An 18,645-nucleotide genomic window follows, 5' to 3' on the forward strand; every position below is an offset into this window, starting at 1 on the left:
CAGAAAGCGCTAAGCCTGTCCCCAAAAAAGGGATCAGGTCCCTGTGATTGTCAGAACTGTTTTTGCGATTGGCTCTGATCTTTAGCTTGATGTTGCTGAGAGCCAGGCTTAGGACGTTGGCCCTGCCTCCGTCTAGGAAAGGCAGATTGCGGGCTCTGGTAGGGTCGGTGTGGCTGGTACGCATACCCCTGATAGGGTTGATAACGATGTTGTCTGCCACGCTGGAAGGAACGGTAATACGGACGAGAGGATTGCTGTGGGGCTTGATGTAACACCCCATACGAACGAGCCGTCAGGCGGTCGGTTCTCTTCTTTGACAGATATTCATCGGTCTTTTCCGAAAACAGCGTGGTGCCCTCGAACGGCAAATCCTCCACCTTGCTCCTCGTCTCAGCAGGGAGGGCAGTTGTACGAAGCCAAGCATACCTGCGCAAAATCACAGACGAGAGAAGGGATCTGGCAGCTGTGTCTGCCATACTCCTGCCAGCATTGATCTGATGCCTGGAAAGACGGACGGCCTCCTCTTGTATGACCCGAAGGAGAGTACGCTGCTCCTCAGGAATCTTAGGAAGGAAGGAAGCCACCTTCTTCCACAAAAACAATTGGTAGGCCGCCATCATGGCTGCATAATTAGCAACCTTAATGCCAAACGTGGCAGAGGTATACAGCTTCCTGCCCATGCTGTCAATCTTTCTGCTGTCTTTGTCAGCTGGAGCTGAAGAGGAACCCTGGCGAGAATGAGCCTGCATTTCCTCAGTCACAAGTGATGACGGGGGTGGATGCACTGCAAGGAAGGAATGCACATCATCCTTGGTTTTATAAAGGCTCTCCACCTTTCTGTTAGTAGCCGTAGCTGACGCCGGTCTCGACTGAAGCTTCTTCCAGATGTCAGCAAACCCTTCAATAAGGGGAAAAGCAATTGAGGGAGTAGACCCCGAATAAATATGCTGTAGAATCTTGTCGGTAAATTTGGACTCAGTCGACGTGACCTCCAAATCCAGAGCCTTGGCCATTCTCTGAAGAAGCTCATTGTAGGCTCGGAAATCATCGGTAGGGGAAGCCTCCTCCGAAGGCCCAATTTCTCTCTCAGGAGAGTCCGACAACGGGGATTCGCTGTATCGAGCTCGGCTCCGAGGAGACATCACCTCCGACGGACGGGGTGTTCGATCATGACCAGCATAGGAACCAGCTCTGGGAGACGGTGACAGAGAGACCCTCCGATAACGTCGGTCTGAGAAGTATGAGCCTTCTCTACCATAATAGTGGGTACCTAGATCGTCCCGGCCCCGACTGCCTCTAGACCGGCTTCGATAAGAACAGTGGGAACTCCGGTCGTAGGAGCGGGCCTGTCGACTCCTCGTGGAACGAACCGAGCCCGATTCGTATGACGTCGATCGAGGCCGACCCGATGGTGTAGGGGGCTTGTCAATCGGAACCACATCCACCTCCTGGATCGCCCCCGGCGGAGGAGTCTTGGATGGAGGGCGGTCAGCGGACTCGTCGCGGCCCTCCGACGGGGCTGGAGTAGGACCGGTCGGAACCGAGGATGAAGAAGTAAGTAGGGTCTCCAACACTGCCTTATCATGCTTGCTGGAGTGTTTATGTTTCTTTTTCTTTTCAGAATCGGCTCCAGCAGTTGACTTCGAAGTCGGATCCGAAGCCCTCGGATCCGATATCTCTCGGGGTGCCAGCGGGGTCGCCCTCGGACCCGAGGGAGTCCTGTCAGCACGGAGCTCACAGGTAGGTGGAGAACGGGCCGTCGACGAAGTTGAAGGGGGTCGACTCCGAACGGTTCTCGGAACCGAAGCTGTCGGATCCGACGAACTCCGAGCCGGGGGCCGAACGACTCGGGGACGGATTGGAGCGTGGAGGTCTGGCACCCGAAGTCTCAGAGAGAGGACGGGAAGGCGCAGCCGGTGCAGAAGAGGACTTCGGCGGAGGATCTTCTACCGACATTGCACGCTGCCAAAGGGAGGCATGCAAGCGATCCGCTCGTTTGGCCAGAGCCTTGGGGGTAAACGCGCGGCAATGTTTACACGCCTGAACATTGTGCGTTTCCCCAAGACAGTAGAGACAAATAGAATGGCCATCCGACCTTGTCATTTTGCGGTTACAGGTCTCACAACGCTTGAACAAGGCCGTCTCAGCCATCGCGACGAAGGAAGAGCAAGAACCTCAACGATCGGCGGCGAAAGAGAAACTGAGGGTATGTGAGGGGGGCTCCGCCTCCTAGGAGCCGTTTCGGCAGGAAAGCGGCCGCGCATGCGCGCTTGGAGGCTGGAGCGCCCCCTAGTGGTTTAGAGCTATAGAAATCTCCGGTATCGGCAGGCCTGCGCGTGTGCAGTCCCATGTGGGACTGCACAGGAAGACCGTAGATGAACTATAGTTAGCACTAACAGCAGCTAATAAACCAGCTTTCAAACATGGCTTCAGATTCTGGTTTAAGGTACTAGAACTAACCATGATAGGATAAGGGAGGGGCCTGTGTTTGGATGATCACACAAATTATAGTTATTTTAATTCAACTACGGTTTTGTGTGATGCTTGATCTGAGCCCTGGAGGGAGGGATCCCCTGGGCTCCCTAGAGCACATAAACCCATGAGCGACACTCTCACAGTGCAATCCTAAGCAGACCTACACCCTTCTAAGTCCACGGAAGTCAACGGACTTAGAAGGGTGAAACTCTGTTTAGGATGGCCTTGTGAAAAACCTAAAAGTAAGCAATCACCTTTGTTATTCTCTCAGGTCTGTTTTCTGCATATTTCTCTTAACCGCCCTGATAATCCATATTGTGGATCTCCAGAACTCAAAGTGCTTCATGGGCCCACAATACCAGTAATCCACGCAAGAGCCCAGTCAAGGAGGATGGCCCGATTGCAGAAATGGGGGTGGGGGGAGAGGGGGGTGTTACTGAGCCTAAAAGAACAGTGGCTTTCCTAAGAATTTTCCCGAGGCTGAAAGGAGATTTGACCTGGGGTGATTTCCAGGCTTGCCAGCTCGCTCTTTTTCGGTAAAAGCAGTGGCAACATCTGTGTACATTTGCAGCTGCAGGCACACTGCTGCACTTGGGCCCTGGCAAGCAGCCCGAAACCATGGCCTCATTATGGAAAAGAAGCCGCTACAAGTCAACAACCGGAAGGAGATTAAGACTCCTTTCTCAATCGGTCACAAAGGCTGGGCTTCAAGCCGTTGTGATTGTCTAGTCTTCATTTTTCAAGTACTGACTGCATATTCACAAGTCAGAGGAAGCAGCCACTTGAGAATGGAAAAAAAAAATCCCCCAGAGAACATCCGTATATGCAGAGATCCAAACCTACTCCAGATACCTCTTGAGACTTCACATAGGTTTTCTTCATGTTTGAGTGTAACCATGTAATCCTAACTATTCAAAACATTATTACAACATAGTTATTTTAAATCTGGAGCATAGAGTATTATTACACATAACAAAAGCATCAAAAGCAGAGTAGAAATTCAGGCAGCCCCCACACAAGTTCCTCAGGAGGCAGCTAAAGCCACTGCTGGACATCAGTCTTGCAAAGGCCACTTGGTGGTACGGATCTTCAGTGGCCCTCTTTGAGCTGGGGCAATGGCACAGGTTGCAGAGACCCCATGCCTGAGTGCCTACACCCTGTGTGAGCTGGCCCATCCATGGGCAAGAAAAGGTCACATAGTGAGTGCGAGAGAGAGAGGGAGGGGGGCAGAGGCTTTGAAAGGTGAGGAGAAAGGGGAGGCAGCCAGGACTCTGTTTGACACTGAGAGATCCCTGTCTTTCAGTGCTACACCTCTGAAGATGCCAGCCACAGCTGCTGGCGAAACGTCAGGAACTACAATGCCAAGACCACAGCAATACAGCCTGGAAAATCCAAAACAACCAAAAAGTCATATACTTCTGACAGGCTCTTGCTCAGACCATTACTTCAGCTCCACCCACTCAGACTGCTACTGGTACCTTCAAAAGGTCGTGTCCGGGGTCTGAGGCTCAGCCCCCAGACTTACCAGGAGAAGGGAATGGGAGGCAGTTGGGGGACAGCCACCCAGCCAGCCCAACGGGCACCCAGGATCAGAGCAGACCAACAACAGAAGGGGGGAAGGAGGCATCCCCGCCACAGGAGGGCAAAGAAGCACCCAAGCTTCAGAGAGTCAGGCAAAGCAGGTGGAGGCCAGCTAGCCCCACCCTCTGGTGAGAAGGCAGGGGGCTGGGCAGGGAGAGTGAGGACCCCCAGGAGGGGAGTAGACCCGAGGGAGCAGGCGCAGGAAGCAAAGGCAGTCAGCCAGCAGCCTTACCAGACAGGGAGAAGAGGCAGCCAAAGCAGCACAGAGCCACGGCCCAGCCTGCAGGCCAGCTAGAAGGCAGTAGCCTGGTCCAGGAGAAGTCAGGAGCAAAACAATCCCAGGTGAAGCCCCCTGAGGCAATCTGCAGGAAAAGCTTGACAGCCAGCCAAGGAGGCACAGGTGTACCTGCCTGAGTTGGCCAGGGCCGTGGATAGAGTGCAGGAGGGTGGGGGTGGCTGACAGGTGGAGCAGGGAAGAGATGAAGGGATAAAAGGGAAGTCCACTCACAGGGCGGGGTGGGTTGTGTAGGAGTGTGGTGGAGTTTGGAGGGAGAGTGAGCGAGCGCAAGAGTGCGCGCACGCACATGCGTGCGCACAAGAGAGAGGCTTTGAAAGGCGAGGAGAAAGGGGAGGCAGCCAGGACTGTGTCGGGTTGAGCAGGCCTGCGAGTGGACTGAGAGGGAGCGAGGGTGATGTATACCCCCCTCCTTTCACAGAGCAAGAACCTGCACTGTCCCTGACAGCTTCCCAGAATCAAGGTCAGGTGTGCCGGTGCCCCGCATAGCAGCACTCATGGCGGAAGCTGACAAGTCACAAATTCAGATGAAGCAGGTAGGGCTCTCCACTAGGGGAGGATGAGAGAAGTTCTAGTTGTGTTGGACTATTCTGCTCTCCTCCCCTGGTCCTTTGTGCCCCTTCTCCCCCTCTCCCCAGATAAGCAGTGCCACCCTCCTCCTAGAAGGCATGCTCCACATTTTTCAAATCATGATTCTATTGTAAGGCTGAAGCATTGGCTGTGCCTGCTCAGCAGGTCTCTCAAGGCCAATCCCCACCTGCCAGGTGCTATAAAGCTCAGAGCCTCTTCCCTGGCTGACACAACATTGCCTAACCCACCTCCTATTTGCCATCTTGGACTACCCTTACTTGGTCTGACAATGCCTCTTGGTACTGCCAGCTATTCTCAATCTGACCCTTAGCTGTGCTGACTATACCTCAGTCTCTGGCCCTTGGATCCCAGCTGACACCACTGACTGAACTCCTACAGGTTGAGCACCTGTAACTCAGCCACAGGAGCGCGTCCTGCACCAACAGCCAACATTTCCAAGTGAAATTCTGTCCCCAGTAGAGATGCTGAGATGTTGCCAACCACAAGTTGTGCCAGTCTGCTACTAGGACCAAAAAGGGCTTTTTAAGATAACAAAGGGGAAAGAATTTCAAAGCCCTCAGTTTGGACAGAGATATAAAAGCCAACCCTATCGGCAAGAGAAGGCTCGGGAGCAAACAACTTGGATGAATACCCGGAGTACCGAGCTATAGAAGGCAATGTCTCTCTTTCACAAAAAGCCATTTCAAATCTTCATTCTTCAGCCTCAAACTGGTGTAGTCTGAAGGCTGCACATTCGTATTCTCCGCTATTTCAAATTACGTGTCAGATATGATCTCTGCATCAGCTCCTGGAAGAACAGCTGTTCAACACTGTTGCACGGTGTTCCCGTCCTTGTAATGAGCTCTGACGGATCACAACCGACTCTTCACTAAACCTCCATTCCCAATTCTCTTTCAGTGGCCAATTTTTAAATTATCTTTCCTAGACTCTGAAGTGGGGCATTTTATCCCTTTTCTAATTTTTTATTTTCATGAGGGACATATTAGGATTGTCCTCATTCACAGCTGATCGCTTTGTCTGAAAGATCCCAACATTGCCATCTTTGTTAACCCAGTTTATCAAACATCAACCAGAAAGGAAGTTCATCTTTTATAAAACACAGATAACATTCAGAATAAGAGCAATAGATGGAAATGGCTTCCTTTCAAGACCAGGCCTGGCCATATGAAGCAGCCCCACACCTTGGCCAGCAAATCTGGGGGCATCTTTAAAAGGCAGCCAACAGCGATCTATTTAATGACTACATTTCCCCCTGCAAGGTCACTTCTCTTTCTTTGCGCTCAGGCAGGGAAATGTCGTGGGCCATCTCTGCTGTCTATTTCTCAACTGCACCACTGGAGATCAAACTACCATAACATGCTTTAGAGAAATGTCTGGACATTTTATATATGACAATGGCAGCGAGATTATACGTGAAAAAATGGAAAAGGTCATTACCCACAACACAGGAATGGTTGACGAAGATGATAAAAAACTTGCAGAGATGGTTAAACTTACATCTATGATTAGAGAAAAGACATGATCTACATTTATTGCTAACTGGAAAACCCTGATAGACTTTTTGTGTGTAACAGAAAAAAAAGAACTGATGATTTGTGGATTCGATGATTAAGGGACGGGGGGGGGGGGGGACAAAACTGCATAATAGAAAAGGAGAGCCTTAATTTTTGTAATTATAGTGTAAGTGTAAAGCTTGTGATTTTACTTGTATTTGTCATAGAGAAAATCAGAAGACACTTCTTTATTTGGTTGTTGTGGATTTTCCGGGCTGTACAGCCGTGGTCTTGGTGTGACTGTGACACTGAGAGATGTCTGTTTTTTGGTGCTACACCTCTGAAGATGCCAGCCACAGTTGCTGGCGAAACGTCAGGAACTACAATGCCAAGACCACGGCAATACAGCCCAGAAAATCCACAACAACCATCGTTCTCCGGCTGTGAAAGCCTTTGACAATATATCACTTCTTTATTTCTTTATATTTTTTATATTTTTTCTTTTTTCTTTAGCTTTGTATTTCTATCTTCTTTTTAATTTTTTTTTGTTAATTTAAATCTTATGGTTCTAAAAAATTCTTAATAAAATTTAATAAGAAAAAGAAAAAAGAGAAATGTCGGTTCATGACCACTGCTTCAGGATACAGCATTTGTATCCTCTTTGGCTACTCACAGACCTCTCTCTCATGTTGTGATGGGCCTTACCCGTCACACCTTGGTGGTGGGAGAGTGGGGTCACAAAAACTAATGGGAAACCCTGGTGATCAAGCACATGCTGGCTGTCCTGGGAACCTGAACTTGACCTAAAGAAGAAAACAGAGCAGATACTGGAGGGGTTGCATGTGGACATCAGAAGGACTGGACAGAGAAGGCAGGGGGGCTGGGAGGGCAAAAACAACCACCACAGGAGAGCAGCAGGAAATTGTTTAGGGCACTGAATGCTCAACCTATTACCACCACCATTCCTGTGGCTTCCAACCTGTCAGGCTACAAAGCAGACCTTTCTTATTTTAAAGAGACTCAGTGCAGTAATCCTGAAGGCAATTTACAACAAATTATGCAAGAACTGTGAACCTGGCTTATGTCTCAGAACAATTAAGTCTTGATGAAAATGCAATCCTGGACCGAGGCACCAGCCGTCTTGTGGGGGCCTTTGCATTCACACAGTGTCTCATTTGAGCTGCTACTAGAGATGGGCACGAAATCAAATACGAACCCAAAAAACTCACAAACCGGCCCAGTTTGTGGTTCGCGAACCAGTGGTTCGTGGAAGCTCGTTTCCACGAACTTCCACAAACTGGTCTATTGGTTCGTTTGGTTCGTATTAAAGGGGCAGTTTAAATGGCCATTTCCCCAGGGAAATGGCCATATAAACTTTTCCTGCCGCTTGCAAGCGGCAGGTCCCTTTAAGCTATCAGCTGGCAGGGGGGGATTCTGCCTGCCTGCCAGCTGATAGTTTAAAGGGATCTGCCCCTTGCAAGGCAGGAAAGGGCCCTTTAAATTGTCAAATGCCCCTTTCTCTGCTGCTGCTAAGCGGCCGGAAAGGGGCATTTAAATCCCACGAACTGGTTCGCGAACTTGTTCCAGTTCGTGCCAGTTCCTGGTTCCTGGTTCGTGAAAACCCACGAACCACGAACTTCATGGTTCGGTTTTTTTGTGGTTCATGCCCATCTCTAGCTGCTACATGTGCAAAACCAGCAGTGTTTACATCAGGCCAAGCTGAGGGGATGCAGCATGAAAGCTTTTCCCAGCACTGTGGTGTTCCTGCTGTCTAGGGTGAAACAATGAGATACAATCCCACCCACCCCAGAAGTCTGCTGCCTTTTGTGAAGGCATGGAGTCTCGGGTAGCTACCCCCTGGCAATTCCTGGTCCCACCAGTAGTGCGAACAGAATGGTTTCCTCGCCTTTGGTGTTGAGTAGGCCTTCCTACCCTTCCCAACTGTGCTAAACAGAGCTCGCTCATTCTTCCTGGCATTTCCTTTTGCACCACCTTTCTACAAAAATATTCTCAAAGAAAGATCTTCAACAACAAAAGATATCCCAAAATAAATCTTTCCGAACGAAATGAACAAAAGTGAGAGTTAAGGACAAAGAAGGCACATCAACAAAGACACATATTCAAATGTCAGAGTACTTAACAGTTTTTTTTTAATAAGAAAACCTGTTAATAATGTAACCAACTTGGCTCCGAAGGCAACGGGAGAGTGGAACCATCTTCCCCCTCCCAGTGCACTTTTAAGTCTTAGCACAATGGCTCAGCAAACAGTCCTGGATCTTGCCACTGGCCTGCAATTCCTCCAACAAGAATTCTCCATTCCAACTGTCCCTGCTGCTGCCATAGCTGCATCAGAGCAGAAGGTATCTGTTCTGCAAGAATATCTTGCCATCCTGGATTTAGAACCAGTACTGACGGAAGCCCCTCCCACCGGGACCGAATAATCTCGCTAGAACAGAAGCATCTCTTTAGTAAGCTGAGAACCTCGTGGCTGGTAGGCGAAGTTGGAGGAGAAAGAAACAGAATGCAAAGATGGGACTGCAGAGAAAGTAAATCAGTAAAGAAAGCTGCACTAGAGTAAACTTGTGTGCAAAAAGAAGGCCAGCCAGGGACCAGAGCGTGCAAACAAAGTCCTGCTCAGAGAATCAGTATACTTTCCAATGGCAGATTCTTTGCAAAACAGTAAGATCGATCAGGGACCTCTCCAATTAAATCAAGCATGGGCCTGTTGGAACAAGATGTTGTCTCAACAGCCGTCTTCTCTATTTGCTTACTTCTCTCTCTGGACCCTGAGAAAGAATGAATTGTAATGATTCAATCAAAGCTCATTTGCTGTTCTCGTGATGCATTATGTTTCTCATTGTCCTTGTTTACTTGGGTCTCTTGGCTGGAGGGGTGGCATTCATATGACTACCTCAGAGGATTCCAAGGAGGACAGCTCAGGATTGGCTTGCTTTCTTTGATGAAGTTTTGCAAATCAAATGGGTTGCTGGTGGGAAATTACTAGAACAGCTGTGGCTTCTGTGAGCATTACAAGGGATATTCACAGGCTGGGGATTTCAGAATTGTAGACTTGCGTAGCAGAGATGATGGGGAAGGATACAAACCTGATGTAAGAAATCAGATACAAAAGAAAGACATTTGCTCTTTCCCACTCTTGAGTGTGGCTTGCCATAGATATGGTTTTCAGTGTGGTACTACTTTGCTATGCATGAAGGTTTGCAAAAACTCCACAACGGAATACATTCAGAGAGAATTCCAAACGCTTTATGAACATGATCTTTCCGTAATCCTTGCAATAGTCCATATTGCTGTGCTCTGATTTCAGATGGACTACTGAGGCTGGACTTGCCCACAGCCAGCTCGTGAGTTCTCGGCATCAATGGGATTCAGACTAGATGCTTCCCAATTTGTAGCTTATTCTTTTACCCACAGCACTAAACCTACTGCACCTTGTCTGGAATACTCCATGCGCAAAGGCACAGACAAGCCCCCAGTTTCTGTGGGACACAGAACCATGGGTTTGTGGGGGGTATATTGTCTGGGGCTGCAGTTGGAGGCACTGAGGAGTTCTGGGGCCTCATCCTGAGACTCAAACAAGGTGAGCTGCTTGAAGCTGAAAGCTTCTCTGCCTCTGGTTCAAGCAGGATCTCTCTTGCTCTCTGAAAACAAGTACGAGGGGCCCAGCCTCAAGATGCAGTTGGCTTGTTACATCAGGTCATCTGGGCCTCTGCGTACTGGTCAGAATCCCACCACCTGAATCCATTTCAAAAAGATGGCTAAGGCTTAAGGCTAGTTCAGTCCACACCCTCCTGCTCCATACACAGCCCAGCCCAGAATTCGGAGGAAAGTAAAATGCATTTGCACTTCTAGAAAGTGACAGAAAATGCTGCTGCTTCCCATCTAGCTCCCATTTTATCTACTTCACACTTCTATTTTCTCAGGCACCGTCATCCCTGCAAGGCCACCTGGTTTAACAAGGTCTCTAAGAGGCTATCTTTACCCTAGGATTTGAAAAAGCTGATGTGATCATAATATATTGAAAGAGCCACATGGCACCTGTTCTTAGAATCAGTAACCGACGGCACCACCTGTTCTTAGATGCAGTAATTGACCGCGGGCCAGCTGGTACTCCAATGCTGAAGCGCTTGGTTAAGGTCACATAATCGAGAGCAGGGGATTCCAACCCTTCAGAACAGCAATTGTGCCTCAGTTACATAAAGAAAAGTAACTCTGGTGCCAGCAAGCTGCTCATGCTAGAGAATTCCAAGGCACGGTTCTCTGAGAACAGTTTGTGCTCAAGGAGTTGATTGTAATGAATTGATCCCACTAGAAGGGTAAGGCTAGGGGAGTTAATCATTTCAGGATCAATTGAATTGCACAGAAACCTGTACTCCAGTTCTCCTTACCTTACCAAATAAAAATGGCAGCAGCCTTCACTGTCTGCCGTGGATGGGGCAGGTGGCCAGAGGGCACAAAAGCCCAGGGGAGATTCCTACTTCCAACCCTTGCTTGTTTCAGATGGAGCAGCAATGCAGATGGGTTGAGCAAGACGAAGGGGGTGATCAGGACCCAGGTAGACTATCCTAAATAATAACTAAGAGGGCTCAAAAGGCCACAAAGCAATCAATCATTTACACTGCCCAAGTGTTTGATTAGGATAACTGATGTGGGACTGGAACTTTAAAAAAAAACATTCAAGAAGGTGATCTTATTTAAAGTGTGCATGCTTGTCACCAGTTTTTAAAAATTGTGGCTCCTGAGCCACTGAGTGTGTACCACTGAGCTGGGTTGTGGCTTGCTTGCACAAGCTTCAGAGCTAGAAAAAATGAAGAGGAACTCATAGGCTGGAATTGCTGCAGCAAAGGAGCTCCATGACCCACTTTAATGTTGCAGTCTGACTCAGGAGGGAAAATGACCCCACAACAATGGACAATGGCTCCTCTCAACAATTCCCGAGTGAAAGGGTCAATGTGCTCCAAGGCTGAGGGCTGCCGATTGCCAAGACTTACTGGGAGAGGCTACAACAATGTACCTTGTCCCATGACACAGAAGTGAAGCAAAAGGTAACTGCATATTCCAAATGGCAAAAGGAGGAAATGCTTCACTGTCCAACAGGAAAGGAAAGACCTTCTACTGCTGCCAGAGGTACTAAGTGCTTCCATGTTATAATGGAGGAGTCACAAAGCTCTGTTGGAATATCAGTCTCTTGAGTTCCTCCACTGGAAAGTCTGAGGGAGCAAAGGAAACTTTCGTCTGAATATTTGTAGCCCAACTACTGTGTTAAATTGGGGCGGGGGGATAATGTGGAAGAGATGAAACAGGAGCAAGAGACTGGAAGAGGACAGGATGCATACGTGTGACTCAGGATGGCAGCATGAAACTCACTAAGATTCAAGAAGTCATGTGACAGCACAGTCACATGACAGGAAGGAGGCAAACTCATCCTCTCGTCTCCACCGCCCAGTGACCCCTCCTCCCACCTTCATGCTGCTCCACTGACAGTGCCTGCAAAGCAAGGCAGGTGGTAGAGCTCCTTTGCTCTCTATGCATGCACAGAGAGCAAGCGGCAAGGTCTTCTGAAATGAACCCCCTCCCAAAAAAGGAGGTTTCACAACCTAGGCAGTGGGCTCCACGAACCACCTAAAGGTCCCATGCCGGATGCTGAGACTGTGTTACGTTATGAAATGCAGCCAGTCAATGGCTGCAGGACGAGGGAAATGGTTTCAAGAGGCTGCTGCATGCAAGCCATTCAGTGCCACATTAATTAAAATGCTAAAACCTTTGTTCTGTCCTTTTTCAATTAAGAAACGCTGTCTTAACGGATGTCATCAGTCGTACAACATCAGCACGGGACATGCAATCACCATGTGTACTGAGCGTATCACAGATTACAAGCCCATTATTCAATGCTGATCTTTCGACTCCAGTGAGATTTCACCCTGGAAACTTTCATTTGTCTACGAGCATGGAGGAAGAAGCCATTCCTTAGTACTTCTAGGAGAGCAACTTAACATAATCACATAGTAATTTTATTCTTTTAGTCTGTTGTTCAGCTAAATACTGGTTCTAAAAATGTTAGGTGTGTGTGTGCGTGTGTGTATAGGGAATACCATTTCCTCTATATTATGGTTTTGAAAGATTAGTTATCTAAAACAAAAGGAAAATCAAGTCAGGGACATTTATCAAAGATCCATTTGACTTATTGTCGAAGGCTTTCACGGCCGGAGAACGATGGTTGTTGTGGGTTTTCCGGGCTGTATTGCCGTGGTCTTGGCATTGTAGTTCCTACAATGGAACTACAATGCCAAGACCACGGCAATACAGCCCGGAAAACCCACAACAACCATCCATTGGACTGTTCAGAGAAGCGGGTGTTGCAACAGATGAAACATCTATACATATTTTTAGGTTGTTACTTGACCCCTCTATCTATTCTGCTCCCTTGCTTGGTTTGGGTTGAGTTTGTGGGGACCTTCCCCCACACCCCCCTTTTTTCTTCCTTGTTGAAACATCATTCTCTCCAATTTCTGATGTTATTTTTCTATGAAAACAAGAGACAGAGGAAAGGAAAAACCAGGACACAAGCGGAGCCATTCCCAAACAGTAGCAAATCAGCCTTCTTATTTATGCCTGCTACTTTCGCTTGCCATCAGAGATAACAGAGCACAAGCAAAGGGAAGGAGCACAGAAGGCCCCCCCTGAAGAGCACGCCTGGTTCTCAGCAGGAGACAAAATCTCATTTTATTTATTTATTTAGGATATTTCTATGCCGCCTCTTCAGAATCCTGCTCAAGGCAGTTTACAATGAAAACAATGTAACCATCTAAAAACAAGTCATTAAAAACAAGCCATTGGATATAATCATAAAAGCTATCCATAAAACAGAAGCCAACCATTTAAAAAGCTAGTAAGATCATTTAAAGTGAGGAGGAAAGGATGTGTTTTGGGTTGGTTCCTAAAAGCAAGTCAAGTGGCTGCAAGGCAAGCCTCAAGAGGAAGGGCATTTCAAAAGTGAGGTGCCACCACAGAAAATGCCCTGTCTCTAGTTGCCACCCCCCTCACCTCTGAAGGGCACAGACAGCAGGGCTTGAGAGGCAGATCTTAACTAACGGGCTGGACAGTGAGAGGAGGCGGTTCTTCAAGTACCCTGGCCCAAAGCCACTTACGGCCTTAAAGGTAAGAACCAGCACTTTAAATTGTGCCCAGAAAGAGATGGCTAACCAGGGCAGATCTTTCAGCACAGGGGGAGCATTTTGGCCTTCAGCTTGTCACCTTTCCAGAGCCATTTGATTTGCTGTTGTGGGGAATAGGATGCCGGACTAGATGATCTGATTTTCTGAGAATTTTATGACCCTAGATTGAAAGAATGAGCCAGATCCCCCCCTCCCCAAATAATCAGCCCCTTCCCATGATTTTCGTAACTTTGTATTGCATGAGTTAAACTGGACAGAAACAAATTCAGAGGCAGAAACGAAGATCAAATGGGTCGTATAATATTTGAGAAGATACAACTCTCACCTCAAATCTCTCCTGCTCCATGCGGTGCTGGTCATCCAGCCGCTGCTCCAGATAGGTGAGATTCCGAAACTTCTCCAGGTATAAGCTGTACTGTTTCTGCAACTCCTCTTCAACCTTCTCATATTCATCCATAAAGGCTGGGCTGCAGGGGGTGGTGGTGGTGGTGAGACACAAAGACCAGGAGCATGAAGAGCTGATGTAGCGGGAGGGGACTACGAGACCCAGGGCCACAAGCCAGAAACTGGGTTTGATTCTCACCCTCGTCATGACCTCACTAAGTCACATCACTTAAGCAGGTCACTTACCTTCCGTCAACCTCAGCCCAACTGCCTGTAATATGCAGATCACATCACTGAACTTCTTTGCAAAGCTGTTGTAAGGATTACAAGAAGAGGAGCTCTAAACACTGGAACATTATAAATACTACTGCCATTTGCAGATGCAGTGAATGTACTCCCTTGGCTAACAGCTCACTACTTGTTCTTTAGCAGTCCAAAAGAAAAGCCCCCAGAAACTAGGCAGCGAATAAAAAGAAGTCCATATTCTTTATGCCTTTGTAACTCTCATGAGGCTGGGTACAGTGCCTTGAAGCTCGGAAAGCGGATTATGCAGAGAAGGGGAAATGCATTTGTGGTATATTTTGCAGGCTCACACAGAAGCCCATGTACCTGAGGCAGCTGCCTCTTCAGTACAAATGCTCTTTAAATTCAAAGCAACGATTTCATCTTCTTAAGTTCAGGATGCATAATTTCCTGGCAGATTTTGCAAGCTGCCACATAAAATTTTGCACAACAAATTGTGATCTGGGAGTTATCACCCTCAAGGCGCATTCTAGAAATATCATAATCTGAATGGCCAGGAAACCTTTTAAGCAGTGGAGAAATAATTTTTAGGCCTATTTCCTGATAAAAACAGCAATAAAGCAGAATGACTCCACCTTGCTGGCACCACAAGGGCGGAGTGTCTCCCAAATGGAGATCTTTTTAGATCTTCCCTCTAACACCACAGAGGGAAGAGCTCGCCATCTTGCCAGGGAGAATGAAATATAAAAGCCTATGGTCTATATTCTAATTTTTCGCATAATAGCCTCCTAGAAATAGAGTCAAAGGCTGTTTTCAAGTCAATAAAGGCTGCATATAACAAGAACGAACTGTTGGTTGCGTATTTTTTCAATTAAATGTTGCATAATCAGGTAATCCTCAAAGTTGATCTACCCTCCCTGAAACCAGCTTGTTCATCAGAGAGTAAATTTTCTTGCTCTATCCAGCTTTGAGTCTATCCAGAAGATGACTGGCATACAGTTGGCTTATTATACTAAGTAGGCTGATCGGTCTGTAGTTGGTTGGATCATCCCTCCTCCCGTTTTTTAAAAAAATGTGTAATAGCCTGCCTCGAATCCTCTGGAATATGCCTGGTAGAATCAATATAAATAAAAAGTGCAGCCAATGGAGGAGCCCACCAATCAATATTATTAGTTAGAAGTTCAGGAGGGATGTTGTTGATGCTTGGGGTCTTTCCTTTCTTTAGCTGATTTATAAGCGACATAACTTCTTTTACTGATATTGGAGGCCACTCAGGAAGATTAGTTGGACTTTGCAAACAAACATCTTGTAAATCCTCTGTGTAGATCTTTCAAAGTATGTTTCCCAAATATCAGCTGTAATTACCGAATCGAGAGAGGAAGAATGCTTTAATGAATGTTTAGAGATTATTTTCCAAAACATTTTGGAATGTTCATCTCTAGCTGCCAGTATTAATCTGTACCATGTAGACATTCTGCTCGCTTTCTTCTTTTTGGCCACTATTTGTTTGTATGATTTCTTTGAAACTAGAAAGAGATGGTAAAGACTCAAACTTTCTGGTGCAGAAGCAGTTTTATATGCTTGGAATGTGGAACTGAGAACTCTTTTAGCTTCCAAGTAGTCCTTACCAAACCATCACTGTGAAGGCCTTTTCTGAATCTTCCCTTGTGGTCCCATGTCATGTGATAATGAAGCCTTCAATCTCCAAAGGAGGTTGTCAAATGGGATCGGGGGATAACACCCTCAGGATAATCCATGGTGGCAGCTCGAATGGTCAAAGAATTCTCCTCAGCCAGTATACCTTTCATCTTGTACTCAAGTTGAGGCGACCACTTGGCATGACAATCCGCACGTTCCATTGGCAAGATTATTTGATCCAGATTGAATTTTAAACGAAATCTCCTGAGATGGTGGACTTAAACGCAGAAGGAGAGGTAAATGATCTCCCTCCAGATCAGGTAAAACTTGGAGGTTTTTTGAAAAATGGAAGCAAATTCCCACTGACTAAAATATAGCCAATAGTACTATTCCTTTTCCCCACTATAAACATGCGGTCACCTGGATGGTTCGTATATGTGGATCCATTCAAAATGTGCACATTTAACCTTCTGACCATACTAACAAAACAGGAGCCGGCAAAGTTGGCCTTGCCATCTTTTGAAGAAGAGTGGTAACAGGTAGGGATTTGTTCCTCATCCAGGGCTACTATAGGCACTTAATATTTTTTGTAGAGAAAATGATCATTAGGACCTATTCTTGCATTAAAACCCCTCCTACTAAGACCTTGTCCACTGGGATACCCAATAAGAGGTCCTCAAGATACTGTTCCAAATCAGACCAAATAGTTGATGTGTTCATATTTCGTTGCTGAGAGGAAGATATATGTTGACCACTAACAGTAAATCTGAGCCTAAATGAAAGAGAACAGCCACTGCCTGATGTTTCAAAGCATGCAGAATTGTAGTCCTTACTGCCAGGGAGGTAGAAACTAGGATGCCTAACCCCACCCCCCCTTAAACCTTCCTGGGACCTTGCCAGTTACTGCACCAATACTGTAGGATTTGTAGCCATCGATTGGTAAGATCACTAGCTGACCGAGTCTCTTGTTTCTCGAATTTCTCAAGTTCCTGGCATTCCATCTTTTGCTTGGTGAGGTAAGGGGTTTTCTTGCTGCAAAGCAGTTGCTGCCCAAAGCATATTCAAAAGTTATTAAGCAGTAAAACCTTAACCTCTGAGAGCTCCTTTGAAAGTGCCCATGCTGGCCATCGCCCAACCGGAAGTCCTTTTAATGGAGGGTTTTAATTCCCTCATTTGGAAAAGCTACACTTAATTATACAGTAATGAGCTAAACTAGCAACATGGCACTGAAAAGGATCAATACCTGGAAAACCGGATAATTACACAGGTGTAATGAGAGGGTGCAAATTAACAGGTGGCAGAAAAATTGTGCTTCTAACGCTCCTCAGACAACTGAGTTCCTCCGGCTCAAGGCTCCCCCTCCGTTCCAGAGGGCCCGAAGCCTGTGCCTTCACTGCCCTGGCCCTTCACCCAGTCCTTACCGAACACTCTGGAGAGTCTGCAGCCGCTTCTGGCTCCTTTCCAGCTCCAATTTCCTCTTTTCAATCTTGGCTTCCAGACTAGCTTCATCTGCAGCCACGTTGCTGAGCAGGTCCTTGGTTTTCTGGACTTGCTCCTGCAAGAAACCATGAAGTACAATTTCTGGAGAGGAGGAGAATTACCAAGCAACGTGTTTTTCTCACACAGGCAGTTCCCTGTCGCAAGCACTCTTCTCCCACAGAAGAGGCTTCTTCTTCTGCTTAAGGCCATACTCGATTTTTGCACAGAGCAAAACTGGGACCGCTCTCTATCAAGGTATGGACAGAAACTCATCAGACTCGGGTTTCAAACACCACCCAGCCCAGATCCTTCCAGCCAGACTGGAAGATGTCTGTCTGCACATCTATAAAGGCTATCTAGTACATTTGCACCCTGACCTTCCTCCCAGGAGCTCAGGAAGGTCTACATTGTTTTCCTCTGCTCCGTTTTGTCCTCACAACAACCCTGTGAGGTAGGTTGAGTGCACACAACTGGTTCAAGGTTACCCAGCAACCTTAATGGCAGTGTAGGGATTTTAACCCAGATCTCTTAGATCTCAGAGCCTTGCTACAAGTGACATTTTACACGTGAAGGATAAAGGATCATTTTCGCAAGTCTTTCTGGGAACTGAAGGTCCTCTCCCCCACCCCTTTTCCTTCTGTTCCTTCCCCTCGCTGCCTGAAGAGACAGAGAAAGCCTATGGCAACATCAGCTTTTGCAAATCGTCTTGCTGGGGGGGGGGGCGGGAAATGCTCCGGAGAAAGCTGAGAAAGTTGCAGCTGCCTGCCCCAAAGATCATTGAGAGCCGGCTTGTGACTGGAGGAACGATTTGCAAAAGTTGCTGTTGCCGCAGGCTTTCTCTGTCTCTTCAGGCAGCGAGGGGAAGGAACAAAAGGAAAAGGGGTGGGGGAGAGGAACTTCAGTTCCCAGAAAGACTTGCGAAAATGATCCTTTATCCTTCACGTGTAAAATGTCACTTGTAGCAAGGCTCTCAATCTCTAAGTACTACACCACACTCTTATTTAAGACTTGGATGAGGAGTTGCTATCATAGAGGAAGGCCAGTGGCTCTATGAGGTCAAGGTTTTTGGGGGGCACAGGGAGGTCTGTTCGAAAACATTTTTCCTTAAATACATGCTACTTCCCATGCCAGGAATTTTCTAACAACAAAGGGAGTTGGTTACTCCATTTCAAACCTTCCTCCCATTTGTCATTTTTATTTGAGGTCTCAGAAAAAGGCCATGGGAGTCAATTAGACCCCAATTAAAGAGAACGGGGAAAATGAAACGCTGCTT

The 18,645-nt window shown here is 47.2% G+C and overlaps 1 protein-coding gene across 1 annotated transcript in view; it reads right to left on the reverse strand.

The window, feature by feature from the left end:
* CLUAP1 (clusterin associated protein 1) overlaps nucleotides 1-18,645 on the reverse strand; it is a 93,946-nt gene that overhangs the window by 17,934 nt on the left and 57,367 nt on the right. The window contains exons 7-8 of the mRNA XM_054995016.1: nucleotides 17,315-17,448; nucleotides 13,954-14,095 (exon numbers count right to left, since the gene is read on the reverse strand). Of these exons, the coding sequence (XP_054850991.1) occupies nucleotides 13,954-14,095; nucleotides 17,315-17,448 (276 nt within the window). The remainder of the gene's footprint in view (nucleotides 1-13,953; nucleotides 14,096-17,314; nucleotides 17,449-18,645) is intronic.

Source organism: Eublepharis macularius, chromosome 12 (assembly GCF_028583425.1).
Source record: "Eublepharis macularius isolate TG4126 chromosome 12, MPM_Emac_v1.0, whole genome shotgun sequence".
In the NCBI taxonomy this organism is placed as follows: Eukaryota; Metazoa; Chordata; class Lepidosauria; order Squamata; family Eublepharidae; genus Eublepharis; species Eublepharis macularius.